Source organism: Vespula pensylvanica, chromosome 1, assembly GCF_014466175.1.
Source record: "Vespula pensylvanica isolate Volc-1 chromosome 1, ASM1446617v1, whole genome shotgun sequence".
Lineage (NCBI taxonomy): Eukaryota > Metazoa > Arthropoda > Insecta > Hymenoptera > Vespidae > Vespula > Vespula pensylvanica.
In genome coordinates this window covers 16959874-16978745 of record NC_057685.1, presented here as the reverse complement: position 1 = coordinate 16978745, position 18872 = coordinate 16959874, and the positions used below count along the sequence as shown (strand labels likewise).

General features: G+C 34.5%; 3 protein-coding genes across 5 annotated transcripts; 2 read left to right on the top strand and 1 right to left on the bottom strand.

Annotated features, from left to right (window-relative positions):
* Positions 1–257: 257 nt before the first annotated feature.
* LOC122629382 (tubulin glycylase 3A-like) lies at positions 258–6763 on the bottom strand. Of its 2 annotated transcripts, none has more exons than XM_043812774.1 (14): positions 6602–6763; positions 5069–5352; positions 4537–4740; positions 4242–4462; positions 3996–4123; positions 3320–3593; positions 3009–3222; positions 2846–2936; positions 1939–2109; positions 1608–1861; positions 1301–1497; positions 943–1221; positions 642–839; positions 258–547 (listed from the first exon to the last, which is right to left on the bottom strand). In XM_043812774.1, the coding sequence occupies exons 2-14, from the start codon at positions 5226–5228 to the stop codon at positions 308–310; spliced, it is 2631 nt and encodes an 876-aa protein (XP_043668709.1). In that variant the 5' UTR covers positions 5229–5352; positions 6602–6763; the 3' UTR covers positions 258–307. The 2 variants fall into 2 exon arrangements, with proteins under 2 accessions (XP_043668709.1, XP_043668702.1); XM_043812767.1 differs by lacking the exon at positions 6602–6763 and adding an exon at positions 5448–5674.
* A 422-nt stretch (positions 6764–7185) lies between these two features.
* Positions 7186–8962, top strand: LOC122629398 (mannose-P-dolichol utilization defect 1 protein homolog). The gene is made up of 5 exons (XM_043812785.1): positions 7186–7383; positions 7866–7931; positions 8114–8246; positions 8324–8528; positions 8593–8962. The coding sequence occupies exons 1-5, from the start codon at positions 7296–7298 to the stop codon at positions 8842–8844; spliced, it is 744 nt and encodes a 247-aa protein (XP_043668720.1). The 5' UTR covers positions 7186–7295; the 3' UTR covers positions 8845–8962.
* A 758-nt stretch (positions 8963–9720) lies between these two features.
* On the top strand, positions 9721–18653 carry LOC122636647 (tetratricopeptide repeat protein 14 homolog). Of its 2 annotated transcripts, none has more exons than XM_043828241.1 (14): positions 9721–9877; positions 10580–10776; positions 10887–11011; positions 11104–11180; positions 11272–11394; positions 11644–11858; positions 14116–14256; positions 14345–14536; positions 14637–15333; positions 15508–15815; positions 16087–16223; positions 16317–16443; positions 16565–17846; positions 18129–18653. In XM_043828241.1, exons 2-14 carry the CDS (start codon positions 10616–10618, stop codon positions 18246–18248), a joined length of 3705 nt encoding a protein of 1234 aa, XP_043684176.1. In that variant the 5' UTR covers positions 9721–9877; positions 10580–10615; the 3' UTR covers positions 18249–18653. The 2 variants fall into 2 exon arrangements, with proteins under 2 accessions (XP_043684176.1, XP_043684093.1); XM_043828158.1 differs by having other exon boundaries at positions 16048–16223.
* Positions 18654–18872: the final 219 nt, after the last annotated feature.

Genomic DNA, 18872 nt, shown 5'->3' with positions numbered 1-18872 from the left:
ATGGATATTTAAAAAAAAACATTTACAAGAAAATTGGTAACGCATATTACGAAAATGATAATGAAATGTCGATTTAATTTTAAAAGAATAATAATATACAAGCAGAGTCGTCATTGAATCGTACATCGATCATAGATAAAATTTGAAATTAGATTAACAATGAAGATATACAATATTTAATATATGTAACGGCAATGATCGTTTCTTCTTCTTTATTTATTTAATTATTCAATTATTTATTTAGTTAGTTATTTATTATTTAATTAATTAATTATTTATTTATTTAATTAATTATTTATTTATTTATTTATTTTGTTAAGCTAAGACCAAAAGCATATATATCTGGAACGTCCGTCATAACTTTGTTTCTTTTCTCATTCGTCTTTTTCGAATATGTTCGACTTTTATTTTTTATCGTTGACGTATGAGTGACTTTGTTACGTGGTGTAAGTAAAGATGGTAATGGTGGTATGGTTGGTACATTAGCTGTAATATTTCCAGTTCTCTTATATTTCTTCATAGCATCTCGCACAGCCGTGTGAATCATCTAATAGAAAAAAAAAAAAAAAAGAGAGAGAGAGAGAGAACAATCAATTGACGAACTTTACGTATGTATAGTTTCATTTTCAACAGATATATACCTTTTCCTCGTTCTTCTTAAACGATTTGTTTACTTTCGGTACAGTGTAGGATGATTGTTGTTGCAAAGCCATAATCTTCGAAAGCAATGTCTGCCTCGTAGACGACATTTCGCGTTTAGCGTTCGTCGTGATAGGAGTGGTACGTACTTTTCTCGTAATTTTTTGATTTGAAGTTTTTTCCTTATATGTTACCTTGGACTGATTTTATTGTACATATATATTATATATATATATATATACACATACATATATACGTGAAGAAAAATGAAAATAAAACGATAGATTCGTTAGATTTACCAACCTGATCCAAATGAGAATGTTTCATACACGCGCGAGTACGAACTGTTCCAGCAGACGTACTTTTTGTCATTCTATCAGGTTTCTCGAATGGCACAGATGATTTGGAACCTCTTGGGAAAACTGGTGCTGTCGCTGGTAATGCTTGTCTGTGATTAGGCGATTCCGTTTTATAATAAGAATAAAATTCTTGATCCAATTGAATTTCCAATTCTTCGATCAGATCGACGATCACTGGTCCGATCTGACTATGTACTACAGATTTCTTCTTAGTCAAAGGCACCTGATTCAAATGAATAATGTAAGTATTGACGAACTTATAAATTATATTTCATAATTATTACAATAATAATATCTTTTACCACAGGAGGTTTTGACGTAAGGCTCGTCTTTGAATCGTGTAGATTCCAATTAGATTTTTTTTCACTTGCGAGAATACGAGTACCTTGAAGGGATAATGCAGCTCCTAAATAGGGCTGACAACTTGGCATTCGTTGTTTGTACGCTAACTCGAATTGTCCTGTATCAGCGTTCTTATTTTCTCGATAATCTACTACCACTGTCGATGTAAAAAAAAAAAAAGAAAAAAAAGAAAAGGAAAAAAAATAAACAAACAAGAAGAAAGAGTTTGTGAATATATACCATACATCGCAAAATGGACATCGTTACCTTTGATAGTATCCTCCATGACTTGTCTACATAAACGTGTAGTCACACTACTAGAATAGCTCATATCTGGATGACTGTTAATTTCGATAAGCCACACAGAAAAATCGTCCATAACCATAAAATCGGCTCCGTATAATTCAAAACTATTTTTTCGACGATCCATCGCTTCCTGACTGGCCAAAAGGGATCCTACTAAACCTTGCTTCATACCAGGATAAATATGCTCGTCCCATGCTTCACCATGACCTTGAGATCTTGGACAGAATTTCGTTATAAAATTCGTTTGATTTCAGAAAACAAAAGGATTAATAAAACATCGATTGAATCATACCTCAAATATTCTTTGAAAGTTGTAGCATCCCACATATTATCTGTCGGAAGTGCTGGATCTCTATCAATGCTATTTTTATACTTGCATTGAACCGCGTGATTGCAGAGATGAATCGACTCGTGAAAATCCGTAAGGGAGAATTTTTGCGAACAAAATCGTAGATAGCTCTCTCTAAACGAGAAAATAATGTTCTTTTCATAGTTCGATCGTGAAAGATCGAGAACCACGTGCGTGTAACCACCCTTCTTATAGTATTTCGAACCTGTTGCATCTCAATCCTTCTATGTCATAGTTGAATATCAAATATCTAATACTTCCTTACCTTCCTTAGATTGATTTCATCTCGAATATAAAACTTGTTGCATCTTTCTCTCTATAATTAAGCTACATTCGCACTAATTTCTCAAGAATACGTCACGAAGAATTAGTGAAGATTAAAATAGTTAAACTTTTTATTCGATCGGCAATTATTCATCTAATTTAGTTCGTAAGATAATTTACAAAAGTACTTGTAGAAACTAGGCTAAGAAAGATCAATTTTATGGTATCCTCGTAACTAGCAATTTCTTGCGGATGTCAAGCCTACATATGATGACACTTTGATTTGCAAGTATAGAAATAAACGTGAAATTTCTCCTTGGACTATAAACTGTTCGGTATATACACAAATTAACGATAATTACTAAGAAAACGTACTGCTAATGACGCATTTCGACGTAAAGGATGAGCACGGATACGTGGCACGAAAGTTTGCTGTTATATAAAAAAACAAAAAGAGCGTCTAAGTGGTGAAGGTACGATTTAATAATTGACCTAATTTTTTCGTTTTTCTAGCTCACCTAAATATTGACTCTCTCGGTATGTATGTATGTATGTATGTATGTGTGTGTATTGGTATAAAACTTACTTAAACATCCATACAGTTAAGGGTTGTGCACACGTCACGATGAACCACTGTCTTATATCGAATTTTGTGTTATAAACCAGAAGTGGCCGTTCTAGATACAACGAACGAAAAATCAATTTCCATATATTAAATGTCTAATCTTAATAAAAATAATTATTATTACCAATATATTTTTGAACGACATAACGAGCATCTGCTTTGGTCGAGGGATTAACTTTTGCAATAACTTGGTCGAGTTTGTTCATTAATACTATCCCACGACCACGACTTTTATTTCCTGGTTTTAATATCCAAACGTTCATAATACCATCCATATCGATCTGTGGCCAATACTTTTTAATCTTTTTTAACAAATGTCGTGCTGCCAGGAAGTATTTCTATTTTACATGAACAAACATGTGTATTCTTTCGGAAGGAGATAGCAAATCAATTTGATAAACTTATTCAAGGATTATGTGAAGGTTGTCAACTTACATGAAAAGGTACATTGTTGCGAATGAATACAGCATCGTCTGAAACAATTTTATAATACCATCCAATAAACTGGTCCCATTGATGAGACCAAACCTTTTCAGTTTCTCGATCGATGTCCTCGTGCGATTGTGCACTGATATAATCGCTGCATCTTTTGATAGCAAAGTCGAGAGCTTTCAAAGGTATCGTACCTGTTGGTGATCGCGTTGCGTTCTCACCTTCGGTATCGATTTTGTCTACCAGCCACTTCAAGAGACTCAGGCAAGTGGTGAATCTGATCGGAAGCAAGGTATACTCTTGCTCACGTTTTATCTAAGCTTTGTGTATGTAATAATCTTCTTAATATTAATATATAAGTTCTTGCATTTTTTGTATCATTGAAAATTACAATAGGAAAATTCTTTTTTAGACCAACTCTTTTTTTTTTCTTTCTTTTTTTTTTTTCTTTCTTTTTTTTTCTTTTTGATTAACCATTACAAGACCAAAACGTTAGAAATTCTATAGTAATGAATAAAACATGGTTTGATACGTAATACTTTGCATTTTGTATCATTGAAAATTATGATAGGATAATTTTTTTCTGATCAACTTTTTTTAATGAGCCTATTATTGTAAGACCAAGACAATGGAAATTTCGATAGTAAGAAATGTGAAACGATACGTATTTGACTCTTACCGAAAATCTTCGATAAATGCATGCATCTGATCACCCTGACATATATTATAGCAACGTGGAAATAGAGTGTTGGCTACTCCAGCCTCGTAATACCAATGCATCTGTCTGACGTTTGAACATAGACCAATCTAAGGATTTTATATCGAGTAAAAATATTATCTAAATTGATTTCATATCTTTCTGTTGATTTAATTAGATTCTAGAGTCTTCTGATTAACAAAAATATTTAGGAAAATTCTTAATCACCTTAGAAGTAAAGCCAGCGCGATAGAACCTATTGAACACCGTGGTTTTATTTTCTTGCGAAGGCCAACCGGGCCATTCCGATCCTGTATTCCATAAGAAGTCAACGGTATGATTGCTCAGCATTCTTGAAATTAATTGTCTCTCATTTTGTTGGTCTTTCAAGTCACCGATACCTCTCAATAATATTATTGGATTAGACTCGATGTGTAAATACTGTTCGACTGGAAAAAAGAAATAAACGTAGGAAAGATTAGAAAAATGTTTAATAAAAAATTAATTAACGATGATATATTACCATTTGAATTTCTTCTAAACAATTTTTCGCACCATCCTCTCTTAAGCAAAGTTTCACGAATCACTCTTGCTCTTCCGTATATCATAAACGTATGACGAGCATTTATAGCATCTTTCACTTTCTGTTTGATACGTAAAAATCTTTCTTGCAGTGTCGGTGATAATTCCATTGATAAATCAGAATCCATGACCTCGCAAGGAGAATCTTTTGAGGTAAAATAAAAGAATAATGTGCATAATATTTTCTTTTTCGTTGATGTGTGTATGAAGTATCTAATTGATATTGTTTATAAAAGACATTAAAATAAAAAGTTCAAGATGACATTTTTATTTCGATATTTTGAATATAAAAAAGTAAAAAATTCGAAACCAGCTGATAACTTTTTTACCCAATTCGACAAAACATTTTTTTACGTAATTTAACGAAATCATATTATCTAAGTCCTGAACTCTTTTTTCTTAACATTTCTTTTAATAAATGGATATATATATATATATGTATAAATCTATAAATATGTACAAAAAGAAAAAACCTTCTGTAATCTTTTCCTCATTTTTTTTAGCATCATGATGAATCTCTAGTTGATCGTCACACTTTACGACAGAATTATCAATGTTCTCCGTATTTTTGTTTTCCACTTTTTCCTCACCGAATTTCCAGAAACTTGGCGGTGCATCGTTGATGGCATTCATGTAGCGCACCTGTTAACCGGCGAAGTATTTCTGCTCGGTTGCGTTTAGTTGATTTTCAAGAGTTTCGCTTCATCCCTACGAAGAACCACCTCAACAAGATCGTCGTTACTACTGTCTGGAACACCTTGCAAAATCCCACGCGAGATTATAATTATTTTGAAATTAATATTTATATGAAAATGTGCCTTCGAGGGCATTTCATTCGTTCGTAAATGATACCTGTTGAACGTATCAAGATATTTTCGAACACAAATGGTACTATTATAGAAATCCTAATAAAAAATCGAAGGATAAAAAGAAACGAAGATAGTAGCAAAGTCCGACCTGGTCGGCAACCAGGTCAGGACTAAACTTTCTTCATCGAGGAACACAAGGTATATGTCAGTGTTTGCAATCCGGAATTCCGCAGGCGCGTGACTCAGGGACGTTTTAAGACTCAGGGACGTTCTATTGAGATAAGTAAATATTTCCTTTTTTGTTTCGATAAAATCGCACCGTTGATTTTTAAATCGATATTTTCTTTTTTTTTTTTTTTTCATCTAATTTAAACTCCATCAATAAATATTGTTTTACCGATCATTAATCGAAGAATTACTTTGTTTATTGTGACTTGGAGATATATGGGAAGGGTAATGAAACGATAAAACAAGGAATAAGGGAAGATATTGTAAAGTGGTTTGAAATTATTTTAGGAAATATGTGAAAAGAGGAAACGGCCCTGCGTGCAAGAGTCTTGTCTAGGTGGTGGTTGATTACGAGCAGCGTACCAGGCACCTCCTACGGTGCCTTCTTTCGGTTTCAGCTTTCTGGCCTTGCACATAGCGCTACCGAATATAGGTAAAGAAGTCAAAGCAATCGCGTGGTTAATCGGATCGCTCCCGTACAGTGAACGTTTTGTGTTCTTTGACCCACTTGTACGAATACATCTCTGATCCACTCAAAAAAGCTATCAGATTCGAATAGAATCCGAAACATATGTGTTATTATCTTTGATCGTACGACTTTGATTTTACATCGATAAGTATTAATACTTATCGATAAAATTAGATAAAATTTAGCTAATGAAATACTGTTGATACGTTAGCGAAAATAATCTCTCGATGATTATCATAACGAGATCGACCCGCTTTCTTATCTTTATCGAATTCGATCAAATTGCACGAACGTGTAACTTCACACGAAGCTCGAAAAGAGAAAAGAGAGATCAGAAGTTAACCTTTTCGATCGATCTAGCAATGTTCTGTAATATCAAAGTTGTTTGACGTAGAACGATCGTTTAGTCTTGTTATCGAGTAAAAAGAATGATCGTAGGTAACTAATTAATATTTATACGTCAAATTGCTATCGGATTTAATCTGTTCAAACTTACTTACCATTAGATATAAGGGATCTGACCAACGTCACTAAAGTTCGTCAGAGTTAGTATTCTATGTGTTAGAAGAAACGTGTTACGCAAATATTGTAAAGTCTGGCATATAGGAAAAGAGAAGATATTTTTAAGATACTAGAATGTTTGACAAGATACAATATTGGTTATCTAAAGGATTAATGACAAATGATAAACATGACACTGTCGTTGTCAGATCTTATTTGAACAAAGTACGCTCAAAATAGGTAGAAGCATGATTTCATCGATCATCGAGAAATGCGATAGATTCGAAATCTCGCGCATTTAAAATGCGACGAACAGCGCATGCTCGGTTCGATCGGTAAAGAAGGTAGCCGATCAGTAAGATAATAATGTTAGTGTCAAGTACAGTTTCGTGTATGGGAGCCCACAGACAAAACATTAATTTTTCGTCGGTGGAGAAGAATGATTCTCAAACTACTGAGAGTGAAAATCTTTTACTTTACGAGTTTACTTTGAACTTTTCATTATCGAATATTTATTTATATTGTTCGAGTATTGACAGTCATACTTATTTTTAATGTTTCGATAAAAATCTTAAATAACGATACATTAAATTAAAATAAGTTTAATTACTCGGTGATAGATATAAACGGTGTGAATAATAAAATAAAATTTTATTAAATTTATATTGTAATAATATACATTGCGAGGATATAATGGCCTCTTATATTAAGAATATGTCTTTATTCTTTTTTACGAAAAAATGTATAAAAATATATTTCGACGATCTGAATTTTCTACACGGTAAGATAATATATTTGATTACATATATTCGTTATTAAGTTTAAATCATAGTGTCATCATAATATCGAAAATATTCAAGGCATGTTCGTCGGAGCTATTTTCACTATACACGTATGGAACAGCCACGTGGAAAAATATACGTGACGTTCGAAACAAATTTTAAATTGACAAAAGCCAATTAAGTAATTTTATAATAATGATATACAATTCTTTCAAAAAAAACTATACCAATAGTGTTTTCTAAAATTTATCTTTGATAACATACAAATGTAACATTCTTATGTTTATGCATATATGACAACGAATGCAGGTCAAAATACAAACGACGATTTTCGATTTTTTCTTGACACTAAATTTTAAATTGGTCTTAATGACTTGTTAATGATAATATAAATAAATTGTTTTTAAATTAAATATGGATTATATATGCAATATATATACACCCGTACAAGTACATTATGAAAATTTTAAAAATGTTTCAGTTGAATGTTTCAAGGAAACACTGAGTAAAATTTTAGGACTTGGCATCATCGCTGGATCCTTATTGGGTTAGAAAATTCTTTTCTTAACTTAAAAAAGTATTCAATTGTATCCAGTTGAAACAGCAATAGAATTGTCTATGCTTTATCTTATTCTATTTTATCTTATTCGTTCTATAAGTTGTATGAAATTGTTATACTTGTAGATAACGTTTATTTTATACTATAAAACTATATATTATTTATTTCAGTGAAAGTGCCACAAATTATTAAAATTTTTAAAAATAAAGATAGCAAAGGTATCAATATCTTTAGCGTATTGTTAGATTTATTTGCTATCACTGCTATGACATCCTATAGTTTTGCGAGTGGTTTTCCATTTAGGTAAGCAAAATTTTTATGTCTCCAAGGATTATTAGATTATTTATAAATATATTAAATAAATATAATTTTATTTATAGCTCATGGGGAGATGGAGTATCGTTAGGTATACAGACACTAATAATTGCATTATTGGTTTTTCACTTTAATGGCGATACTGCAACAGCAACGGCCTTTCTGGCAGGTTATATATCTATACTTAGCGCTGTTGTAACTGGTTTAACACCAATTAATTTACTTTGGACCTGTCAAGCAATGAATATACCTATTGTTCTTATTAGCAAGGTAATTATGTTAAAATAACAATATAATATCTTTTATATATTAAATATTATTGTTTTCGTTCTAGTTTATACAAGCTTATACAAATTATTCTAATGGAAGTACCGGCCAATTATCTGCAATAACAGGTTTTATGCTTTTCTTTGGTTCATTGGCAAGAATATTTACTTCTATTCAAGAAACTGGAGATATAACTATGATAGTTATGTATTCGTGTTCAACTTTTGCGAATGCCATTTTAGCTGCACAAATTCTTTATTATTGGAATGTTGAAACTGTAGATTCTAAGAAAAAAGATAAAACTAAAAAAAAGGAATAAAAGAAAGTTATCAGTATAATAAGATATAAGATCTAATGGGGATGGCAATATATTTCATATTACTTATGTTTATACAAATTTATCTGTTATTACATTAATACAAGTTAATTCCATTTTACTTCTACACTATTATTCAAATTACAAAGTACAAAAATATTTTACACAAATATTACATATCTGATATTATTTAAACTTGATGAAGCATTTATTTTTATTATTATTAATAATATAACACTTATATTTATTATTAATAATGATATCGTTACTACACACATTGTGTGAATTCCAATATCGTTTTCGAATATATATATATATATGTATATATATATGTATGTATGTATGTGTGTGTATGTGTATATATACATATATATTATATATTGATTAAATAAAGAGAAAAATAATTTCTTTGAATAAAATATATTTTTTGTATTTAAATGAACCGCTTATTATTCCTTATCGCTATGTAAGGAACATTACTTGCCAAATAATCGATAAAAAACACGCCATCAATGACTCGTACATCTTTCGCTATTGGTTGCTTTTAGCCGGAAATAAGGAATACTTGGCGCTTAATCGGTGAATCCATATTATAGACTCGTCTATTATTTGTAGAAGTGAACTTTAAATACGGTATATCAATTGTTGAAATTGAAAGTTTTAATGATTAAAGAAAAATTTATAATTCATAATATATATCTCATATTAACACATTTGATTATTTAAACTCTTTCCAATAATAAATATTTTTCTCGATTTAACCTCTAAATATGAACGTCCGTATATAGCAACCAATCAGCGTCAAGATTACTCCCTCGATTCATTGCTTATTGGTCATCTTTCTAAGAAACTTGTACGCATGCGCCAACTACGCTCGGCAGCTTCTTTCTTCCGGCTCCCTCCTGCCGATGAGTCGTACAACGTTTGTTAGATCGTGCGAACGCAGTTGTTTCGTCAGCGACGATGCAGCTTAGTGGACCGTGATATTTTCAGAAATTTCATAGTCAGATCGTCGGAACGTAATTCTCGAGCAACGGTGAGTAATATTTCAGCTTTTTTTTGGACGAAAAATGGGTCTATCGTCCCATGAGACGAAAAATAACGGGCGTGGACAATCGTCGGGAAAAGATGGCCTGTTGGAGCGTCATGGCGTCATCGCCCTTTGCAGTCCGGCTTCCCCCGACGACCATCTTGTTATCGATAAATCAATATAACGCGCCTTTATCCTATGTAAGCGTCTTGTGTGCTAGTACTAAAAAGTACATCACAAATATTAGACGCATTTAAACATTGTTAAACTCGCCGTCTAAAAGGAAAAAAAAAAGATCATCTACACACAGGTAAATCGACCTTCGGCACCCGGTTTCTTGAACATTTGCTTTGTCTGACGAGTAATGATACGCAGAATAGCGTTAAATTTGGAGACCTTGGTTTTACAATAATCAGTATTACATGAGCATCAATATTTTAATAAGAAAGAATGCTAAGTGGAATCAAATGTATTATGATTTATGGATACTCAGTCGGTGGAAACCGAGATTACATGCACGTGTCCTTGGCTTCTGGACTGTGCCTTGAGAGGTGGTTTTCTTGCATAGTGCCTACATACTTTTGGATCTCGTAGCAGCGATCAATTAAAGGCAGATGCATGTTGAAATTTATTAAGATATACCACATTGGTCCTTGTATTACAATTAAAAAAAAAAGAAGAATCATGCGAACCTACGGATTTTCATAGTCTTACAGGTTAGGTTGCTCTATTTCCTGAGTCAAAATGGAATCAATGGACGCGCGCCTTGTTGCGCAGGCTTTAAACTACCATGGTCAGCAGTTGCAGAAAGTGTGGGAAGGAGAACGCAACGAGAATGAGTTGGCCATGCTCAATCTCAAGGAACCCAATTTTGAAATTTATCAACAGAGACAGAAAACGCTTAGGTGCGTAGCTGAATTTATTAAAAAATTTTTATTATACTTTTCTTGATCATACAACGTACTTGTATGATTGTACAATAACGTGCAATATAAGATTCGTGTTTTTATTGTAGCTTCGGAGATAGAGGAAAAAGGCTAAAGCTTCAACAATTCCTCGCTAAGAAAGCAGATGCTCTTTATGATAAAGCAAATCTTGAGAAGACTGTAGAGCCTATTAAGCAAGAATTAGGAGACGAAGGTAAAATATTCTTTTATGTTTTTATCTATCTTCTGTTGATCGTATTATTATATTTTCTCCTTCTAAGAAACTAAAGCGTTACTTGTTTTCAGAATTTTATGCAACAATGCCAGGACTCGATACTTTTGTCACTATGGAAAAATCTCAACGTATTAGAAACTTCTTGGAAGTAAGCATATCTCTTGAACAATTTATTCGCTTGATAGCTATGTTCAATAAATTATATTACATTGCTAATTGTCAACAAATTTAATTTGCAGAGTTTAGTTGTTGGAGATGTAATTTATGCACAAGTGATGAGTAAAAGTGCTCCTGGACTTCTTCTGAAGGTTCTTTGCAACTGCTCTGACTGTCCTCGAGTTGTTACTGAGTTAGGAATAAAGGTATATTTTATTCGTATAGATATATTTCTTATTTTATTTTACTCTCAAATTATTGCATCTCGGATCTTGCTTATATAATTTTTGAATAGTTACATAAAAGATAGAAACATTTTGGTATAAGTAGACTGATACGAAGATGTAAAGAAACATATAATTTGTACGATCAATGGCATCCTTGTTGTATGAAATATCAATACTAATCTTATGAATAGGTGCTAAATAATTTTGTTTTTGTGTTTATGCAATTAGGTTCTAATATTGAATACGGCCACTGTGCCGGCGGTGGACAAGAAAGGTGTTACAAGAGGCTACATGGCAAATGATCTCGTCTGCGTCGTAGTCAGTGAAGTTAACGTTGAGGCGGAACGAGTCGTTGCAGTAATGAACATGCCTGCCCGCGAGGGCCAAGCCCCACATCCACCTATGGGTCTTATTCATTCTGACGATCTTCCAGAAGCTTATAAGTAAGTTACGAGAAATATAGATAAGTACGGTAGAAAATTCTTGCATTTACACGCTTCGCTAGCTCTGTTTAATTAACATGTCTACCACTAAAGGAATACACAAGACTGAATATGTCTTACGTGCATCGCACTTAGCTTTTATATACATACATGTCTCGCACATCTAAAATACTCTACTAGTTCTTTTAGACTATTCTTTTTTTTTTTAAATCTGACTTCATATATGATATGATATGATCACATATAAGACCAATTATATTTAAGGAGGCAAAGGTTTTTATCTGATGTGGTGATAATGACATTAGCATTCTCATCACTTATGGCTGGTTGCATTTCTTATGAAAATATATTTCTAAATTGTGTGTTAATCAATGAACACAGATTTGCGAAATTTTTTTCGATTTTCTCCTTCATTTCCTTTTTTTTCTTTTTTCTTTTTTTTTCTTTTTTTTTTTTTTTTTTTAACACATTGTAAAAAGAAAAGGTAAGAATAACAGTGTGTTGGGCAAACAAAATTGAAATTTAACAGACGCACTGTGATACTAACAAGTCAAGGTAAATGAGATTTGATTCCTCTTACACATTTTTATGAATTTAGGTGCCAGACACTCTGTAACATAAAAAGTTGATAGTCAGTATGATGATGAATTTATAATGCGATACAAATGATTCAAACCTTGAGCATTGGTTGACATGGCTCTATTGTGCACATATTGTATCTACGTTTGTGATATGTTACTCTCAAAGCACCAGCCAAACTATGGCGCCAAATGAGATCAATGTCTTTTGAGGTTGAATTTCCAGTTTGAGACGTTGAGCCTTGAATGGTCAGAGTGGGTGCTGCAGACGGTAGGTATAATAATGATTTACTGTTGTTTGGTCTCTTATCAGATCATATAATGCGATCTGAATTATAATCTTCTTTGGTGCAGGATACGGACATTTTTAATATGTTAGTAGAATATAAAAATGTTGAGATCAAAAGGAAACCTTACACGACCTTGTAATATATAATGTTATATTATACAATATTGTTATACATTTAGTCTTTTAATAATGATATTATTAATTTTAAATAAGACAATAAGACATATGTGGTTTAGCTGAAATTAAAAGCAGAGACCAAACAACCCAAATCTTAAACACCCCTTCCTATACCTTTAAGCCTCAAAAGAATCGCGCCTTGTCATAATAATGCCTCATTTAAACTTACAGCTTATATTGACAAATAAAAAAAAAAAAAATGATGTCATATTCAAATTGACTCAACAAAATGCAAAACAGGCGACCGTACTACTACTACTTCTACTACTACTACTACTACTACTACTACTACATCTAAAAAAAATTTTTTTGGTCAACTTGGAAGATAATATATACTCAGGCGTGGCTCCCGACCTATCCTAGGGCTATGCAATTTATTTTATCGCACCAAAAACTTATGTAATCATCGTCGATTGATGATAGGCTGTGTGCTTTTGTGTTGAGAAAATCTCTGAATTACAAACATGATACAAAAATCTAGAAATATACGTCTTAGCGGTACATGAAAGGTGAGAGACGAGTTTACATAATAATGAGGTTGTGTACCATTTTAAATTTATAATTATGAAACTATCTGGTAATACATATATATATATATATATATACAAAAAGGAATTTTACCGACCTTCTGCACCGCATCCCTGTCTTGGACCCCTGCTGCTTGTTAACGGTATAAACATAGATCGTGAACGATTCTAATACCAGAAGATGTAAACATCTTGTTTCTTCATTACTTTAAGAGAGAGCAGGAATTATAACTTATAAAACATCTTTGGCATTAGTGTCGTATCTTTGAATAATTCATGCAGATCGAAAAGAAGAATCAGCGTTTCACAGGAATGGATGGAGCATATATCCTTGCACTATAAATGTTCCAAGAAGACTACCGAAGAAGCATATATATATATATTTATATTGTAGATATATATATCTATATATATATATATATACGTATGTATATACACACATATATATATATATATTTATATATAAAAGAAACAAGACGAGATGTCAGAAAATTGAAAATAAGCAAATAATTATATCTACGCAGCGTCTGGTTAATTTTATTGGTTAAGGAGTGTGAAAATTCGGTCATCATGATTATCAAGTCTTTAGTTTTACCGTTAACGAAGTAGCTTTGGTTTCTTCTGTGCCAGTGGTCAGGATGATCTTTGCGAGTCAATAATGTATTATTTGTTTTTATGTGGTGTAGGAAAGCTGTGGACAACAAAGGTCAGAGTTATGAAACGCTCTTGGAGAATAGTACTGGCTTCAACAACCCAAACAACATAAAATATCTTTGTGACTTGATGGGTCTAGGGCAAGAAAATCATTCTAACATGGTTGGCCTAAGGTACAATATGATTTAAATGACTCTTTATATTTGAAAATAACAATGAAGTATCTTTCGATTGATCGTTATTCGTATTAAACATTTTTAGAGAACGTTTTCCTCCCAATGAATATTCATCAGAATTGAGACAAGCACAAGCAAGCAAGTGGGCATTCCGAAGCGTTGCCGAAGGAATAGATCACTTCAAAGCTGGCCGCCATTCTGAAGCCTTTCAGTGTCTTAATAAAGCACTTTCGGTAGACCCAAGAAATGTTGAAGGCTTAGTCGCTAGAGGAGCGTTGTAAGTTTATCACAACATATATAATATAATAATTAATCGTTTATTATTGATATAATTGGCATCACGCTTGTAACTTTTGTCTTTTGATCTTTTATCTTAGATACGCGAACAGCGGTAGTTTCAAGAAAGCGATCGACGATTTTGAAACCGCTCTAAAACTAAATCAAACGCATGCGAATGCTCGTAAATATATGGCTGAAACGCTCGTAGCACTTGGACGCAGTTACGAAGATGAAAAGAAGTACGATGAAGCTCAGAAAGCGTATGAAAATTGCTTAGCTATCGCACCGTATCACGAAGAGGCACGGAATTCTATCGAATATATCAAATCAAAAACTCTGACATCTTCTTTGAACCCACTTGACACGTTTAAAAGCTTCGAAACGGAGAACGACGTTGGTGACAATAAAAAAGAGAAAAAGAAACGTAAGAAGGAAAGAAAATCTAGATCGAAAAAGAGACAAAGATGGAGTTCCAGCTCTAGTTCGTCATCGAGCGGATCATCAAGTACATCTAGTTCGGACTCGAGCAGTTCCTCGTCTTCAGGGAGTTCACGATCTGCATCTCGTTCGCCGAGCAGAAAACGGAAACATAAGAAAGATCATCGTGGATCGCTTTCGCCTCTTAGCAAGCGTATGGCTCAATACAACAATCCTCCGGCTGCTACAACCACCGCCCATGACGTAATTGCACCAGTTTCTTACAATGCTAATACTCGCGAAAAAATGGACGATTATGAAATTAAAGTGCGCAAGTTCTTGGAACAAACTAAAGATGATTCCGATTACGAAGACAAGGTAAGCATAAAAAGCGCAACGAAGCAAGTTAAGAATGTATTTTTTTTTCCCTCCTTTTCTTTTTCCTTTTCAATAAACAATTTCGATTAAACGAACACAGAAGAATAGTTAACGTATATGTACATATGTATATGTATATATATATATCTATATGTTTAATTCGTTTCGTTTCAGGTAAGAAAGTTCTTGGAAGAAACTGCAAGATGGAAGAGGGAAAGGGAAAAGGAAAAGAAGCATTCAGAAAGTGAAAAGATGAAGAAGAAGAAGAAAAAGGAGAAGAAAGGAAAGGATAAGGAAAAGGAGGATAAGAAGAGTAGAAAGAAGAAGAAGAAAGAGGAACGAAAGAAGCGTAAAAACAAGGATAAACTTGAAAGAGATTTGGAGGCATTGAAAAAGTCATCTTTACCAGATTTGGAACAACTCGAATCGAAACTAAATGCTTATTATGCGAAGGTTGAAAAAGAAACAGCGGTCCTAAAAAGGTTGGATTCCTTAGACAATTTTTTGGTAGTAACGACTTCGAGATATTTGATCTTTTTTTTTTTTAGATTTCATCTTATTCAAATTAGTCTAATCAACTGTTATAAGAATGCTAAGTACTTAAGTCCATTTGTTAAGTTGATTTCAAATGTGGTCTTTTCTGTTGGCATCGACACTCGGAAGTTGTTTTTATCTTAAGATATCGCATTCTACTTATGTTTTTATATTTACTAGGTATGTAGCACAGTATAATGACATACCTTCCCCTCTTAGCAACGCGGAGAAGCTCGCGGAGAGCTCACGCAGGGAGGAGGAGCTACGTAGAGAGAGGGAAAGGGAGAGAGATGAGGCGTCAAAAGCTTATCATGAACGAGAACCCAGAATACCAATGACTGCGCAACAGCGTAAAGGTATTGTCTGCTTTTTAAATATAGCGACAATATTTAAAACGATACCACCGTGTGCTTTTTACAAGATGTTTATCTTCTTATTTTCTTTCGTAGAAATTCAGAGGAAGCCTTTAACGGACATTTTTGAACAAGAATCACAGTTAATTCATCCCGAACCTAAAGTACCTACTTTAGATACAGCTGCGTTAAATGCTAAATGGAAGGCTGCTCAAGCGGCTAGGTAAGATCATACATTTTACGTACAGTTTTGCGAAAGCAAGTTCTTTCAAACTCGAGAAAAGAAAAAGGCAAATGATCGTGTCGTTCGAACGGAAATGAAGAATGAAATTTTGTGTTTACAGCGACGAAGACGATGACAACGAGTTAGAAGAGAAACTGCAACGAGCAGCGCTAGAAAAATCATTGAATATTCGTAAACAGATGCAACGAGAATTGGCAGAGAAGAGAGCAGCAGCTGCCCAACCGATGTCTGCCCCTACACCGCCACCACCATTGCCTAAGGAACCTCCGATACCGAAACAAGCTCCAGTGAAATATCCTACTCCGCAACCACAGAACAAGTTTCAATCTTACAAAGATCCTACTATATCGGTACCTCAAGGTACACCGAATAAGTTCAGCTCCGGCAGTAATCTCGGTGGTAAATTCCAACCGATCGGTCAATGTCCTGGAAGTGGAGGTGGCCATCCACCGGAACCTCCGCGTCCACCGCCACCAGCGAAGAATCAGAATCAGGCTAAAGGGCCAAGAACGGATTCTGACAGCGAGACGGATCGACAGCACAGACAGACGCCTAAGAAACGCGAGTCGAGCGGTAGAGGAGGTACGGTCTCCAAGAGAATGAGCAGAGACAGACCAGGAAAGCGTTCTCGTAGCAGATCTCGCAGTGCATCCAGTTCTGGTTCCTCGAGATCTCGATCTCCAAGGCGAACACGATCGCGTTCTTATTCCAACAGAAGATCCGGCAGTTACGAAAGAAAGTATAGCCGTTCGCCTTCCGGTACATACAGTCGATCAAGGTCAAGATCACGATCAAGATCTTACACTAGGAGTCGTAGTCGCAGTAGATCCGGCGACAGAGGCTATTATCGCAAGAGACAGTTCCGATTATACAATAATCGTGGGACTTATTACAAGCCACGCTTTCAAGGCTTTAACAATCCAAACCATCGTGGCGGTGGCAATAACTTCCAAAATAGAAACCGATTCTACAATAATCAACACAACAATCGTTTCGGCAACAGACGTGGTGGTGGATTCAACAATCGCGGCGGTGGACGTGGACGTGGTGGCAACCGTGGTGGTAGATTTTTCCACGGTAAGCAGGGCTTCCGCGATTTCAGGGACAGGCGAGACTTTAGAGATCGTCGCGCAGTATCGCGCGATAGATACAGCGATCGCAGTTATTCACCCGACCCAATGAGAAAAGTTGATGAAGCCAAAGAGAAAATCAACAAGATGCTCGAAGGCGGTGACGACGTAATGGATCATCAGCAAGGTGCCGGAGGATCGAGCGTTCCTCCCAATAAGAGACAAGATGGACCTCTGAGCGAGGGCGAAGAACGCGATGATGATGACTACGAGAGGTGGGGAGAGGGAGAGGGGGGCGACGCGACTAACAAGGTTGGTTAGGTCACTTCTGTGTCTATAGGCGTTCGAAAAAGAACAGCCTATCTTCTTGCTGATGACGATAAATGATAACTCTGGATGATGATCATGATGAGATGATAATGATGACAATAGTCATGATGATATGGAATAATAAGGATAATGATGATGATGATGATAATGATGATGATGATAATGATGATGATGATGATGATGATGATGATGATGGTGATGATGATGAGCCACACGTGCAAGAGAGTACGACCCAGGAGCCAACTAACTCTCCTTTGTTGCCAGAGCGAGGAAGTTGGAGCTGTCGACGATAACCTGGAAGGCAAGGAGTACTTCATTGAACGCATGAAGCAGCGAAGCAAGAATGTATTAATGCAGAGAGCCCTTGCAGCTAAGATTTGGTAGATATGCGTGCCGTTGCCGACGCTGTTTCTTCTCTTCTCCTTCGTCTGTGATATTCTCTATTTCCTCACGTTGGCTGTGCCTAGTCACCAGCGATCGACCAATTCACGTGAGATACACTTTTATAATTTTTCGTACCGATAACGCGCGGTACATATCTAAATATTATCAAGTAAATATCACGGACGGTAATTATTCAAATTATAACTGGCGGCCATTATGATCGTTAAGAATTCTTTTATCTTAATTGTCGACGAATTCTCTCGTTCGTCATTTTTGCGGATATATCATTAAATGTATAATATCGAGACGATCGTGTATAGTTTATTATTATATCTACGTTTCATCCGTATCGTAATAAAATCATACGACATTCTTTTGCTCGGTTTTGCAAGAGGAAACCCGAAACTCTACTACTACTCTATTACTACTACTACTATACTACTACACTACTCTACTACTACTACTACTACTACACTACTACTCTACTCTACTCTACTCTACTACTACTACTACTACTACTACTACTACTACTACTACTACTACTACTACTACTACTACTACTACTACTACTCTACGTTATATCTTATATATGTAGCGAACGAGAATGCGCTCGATATATTATAT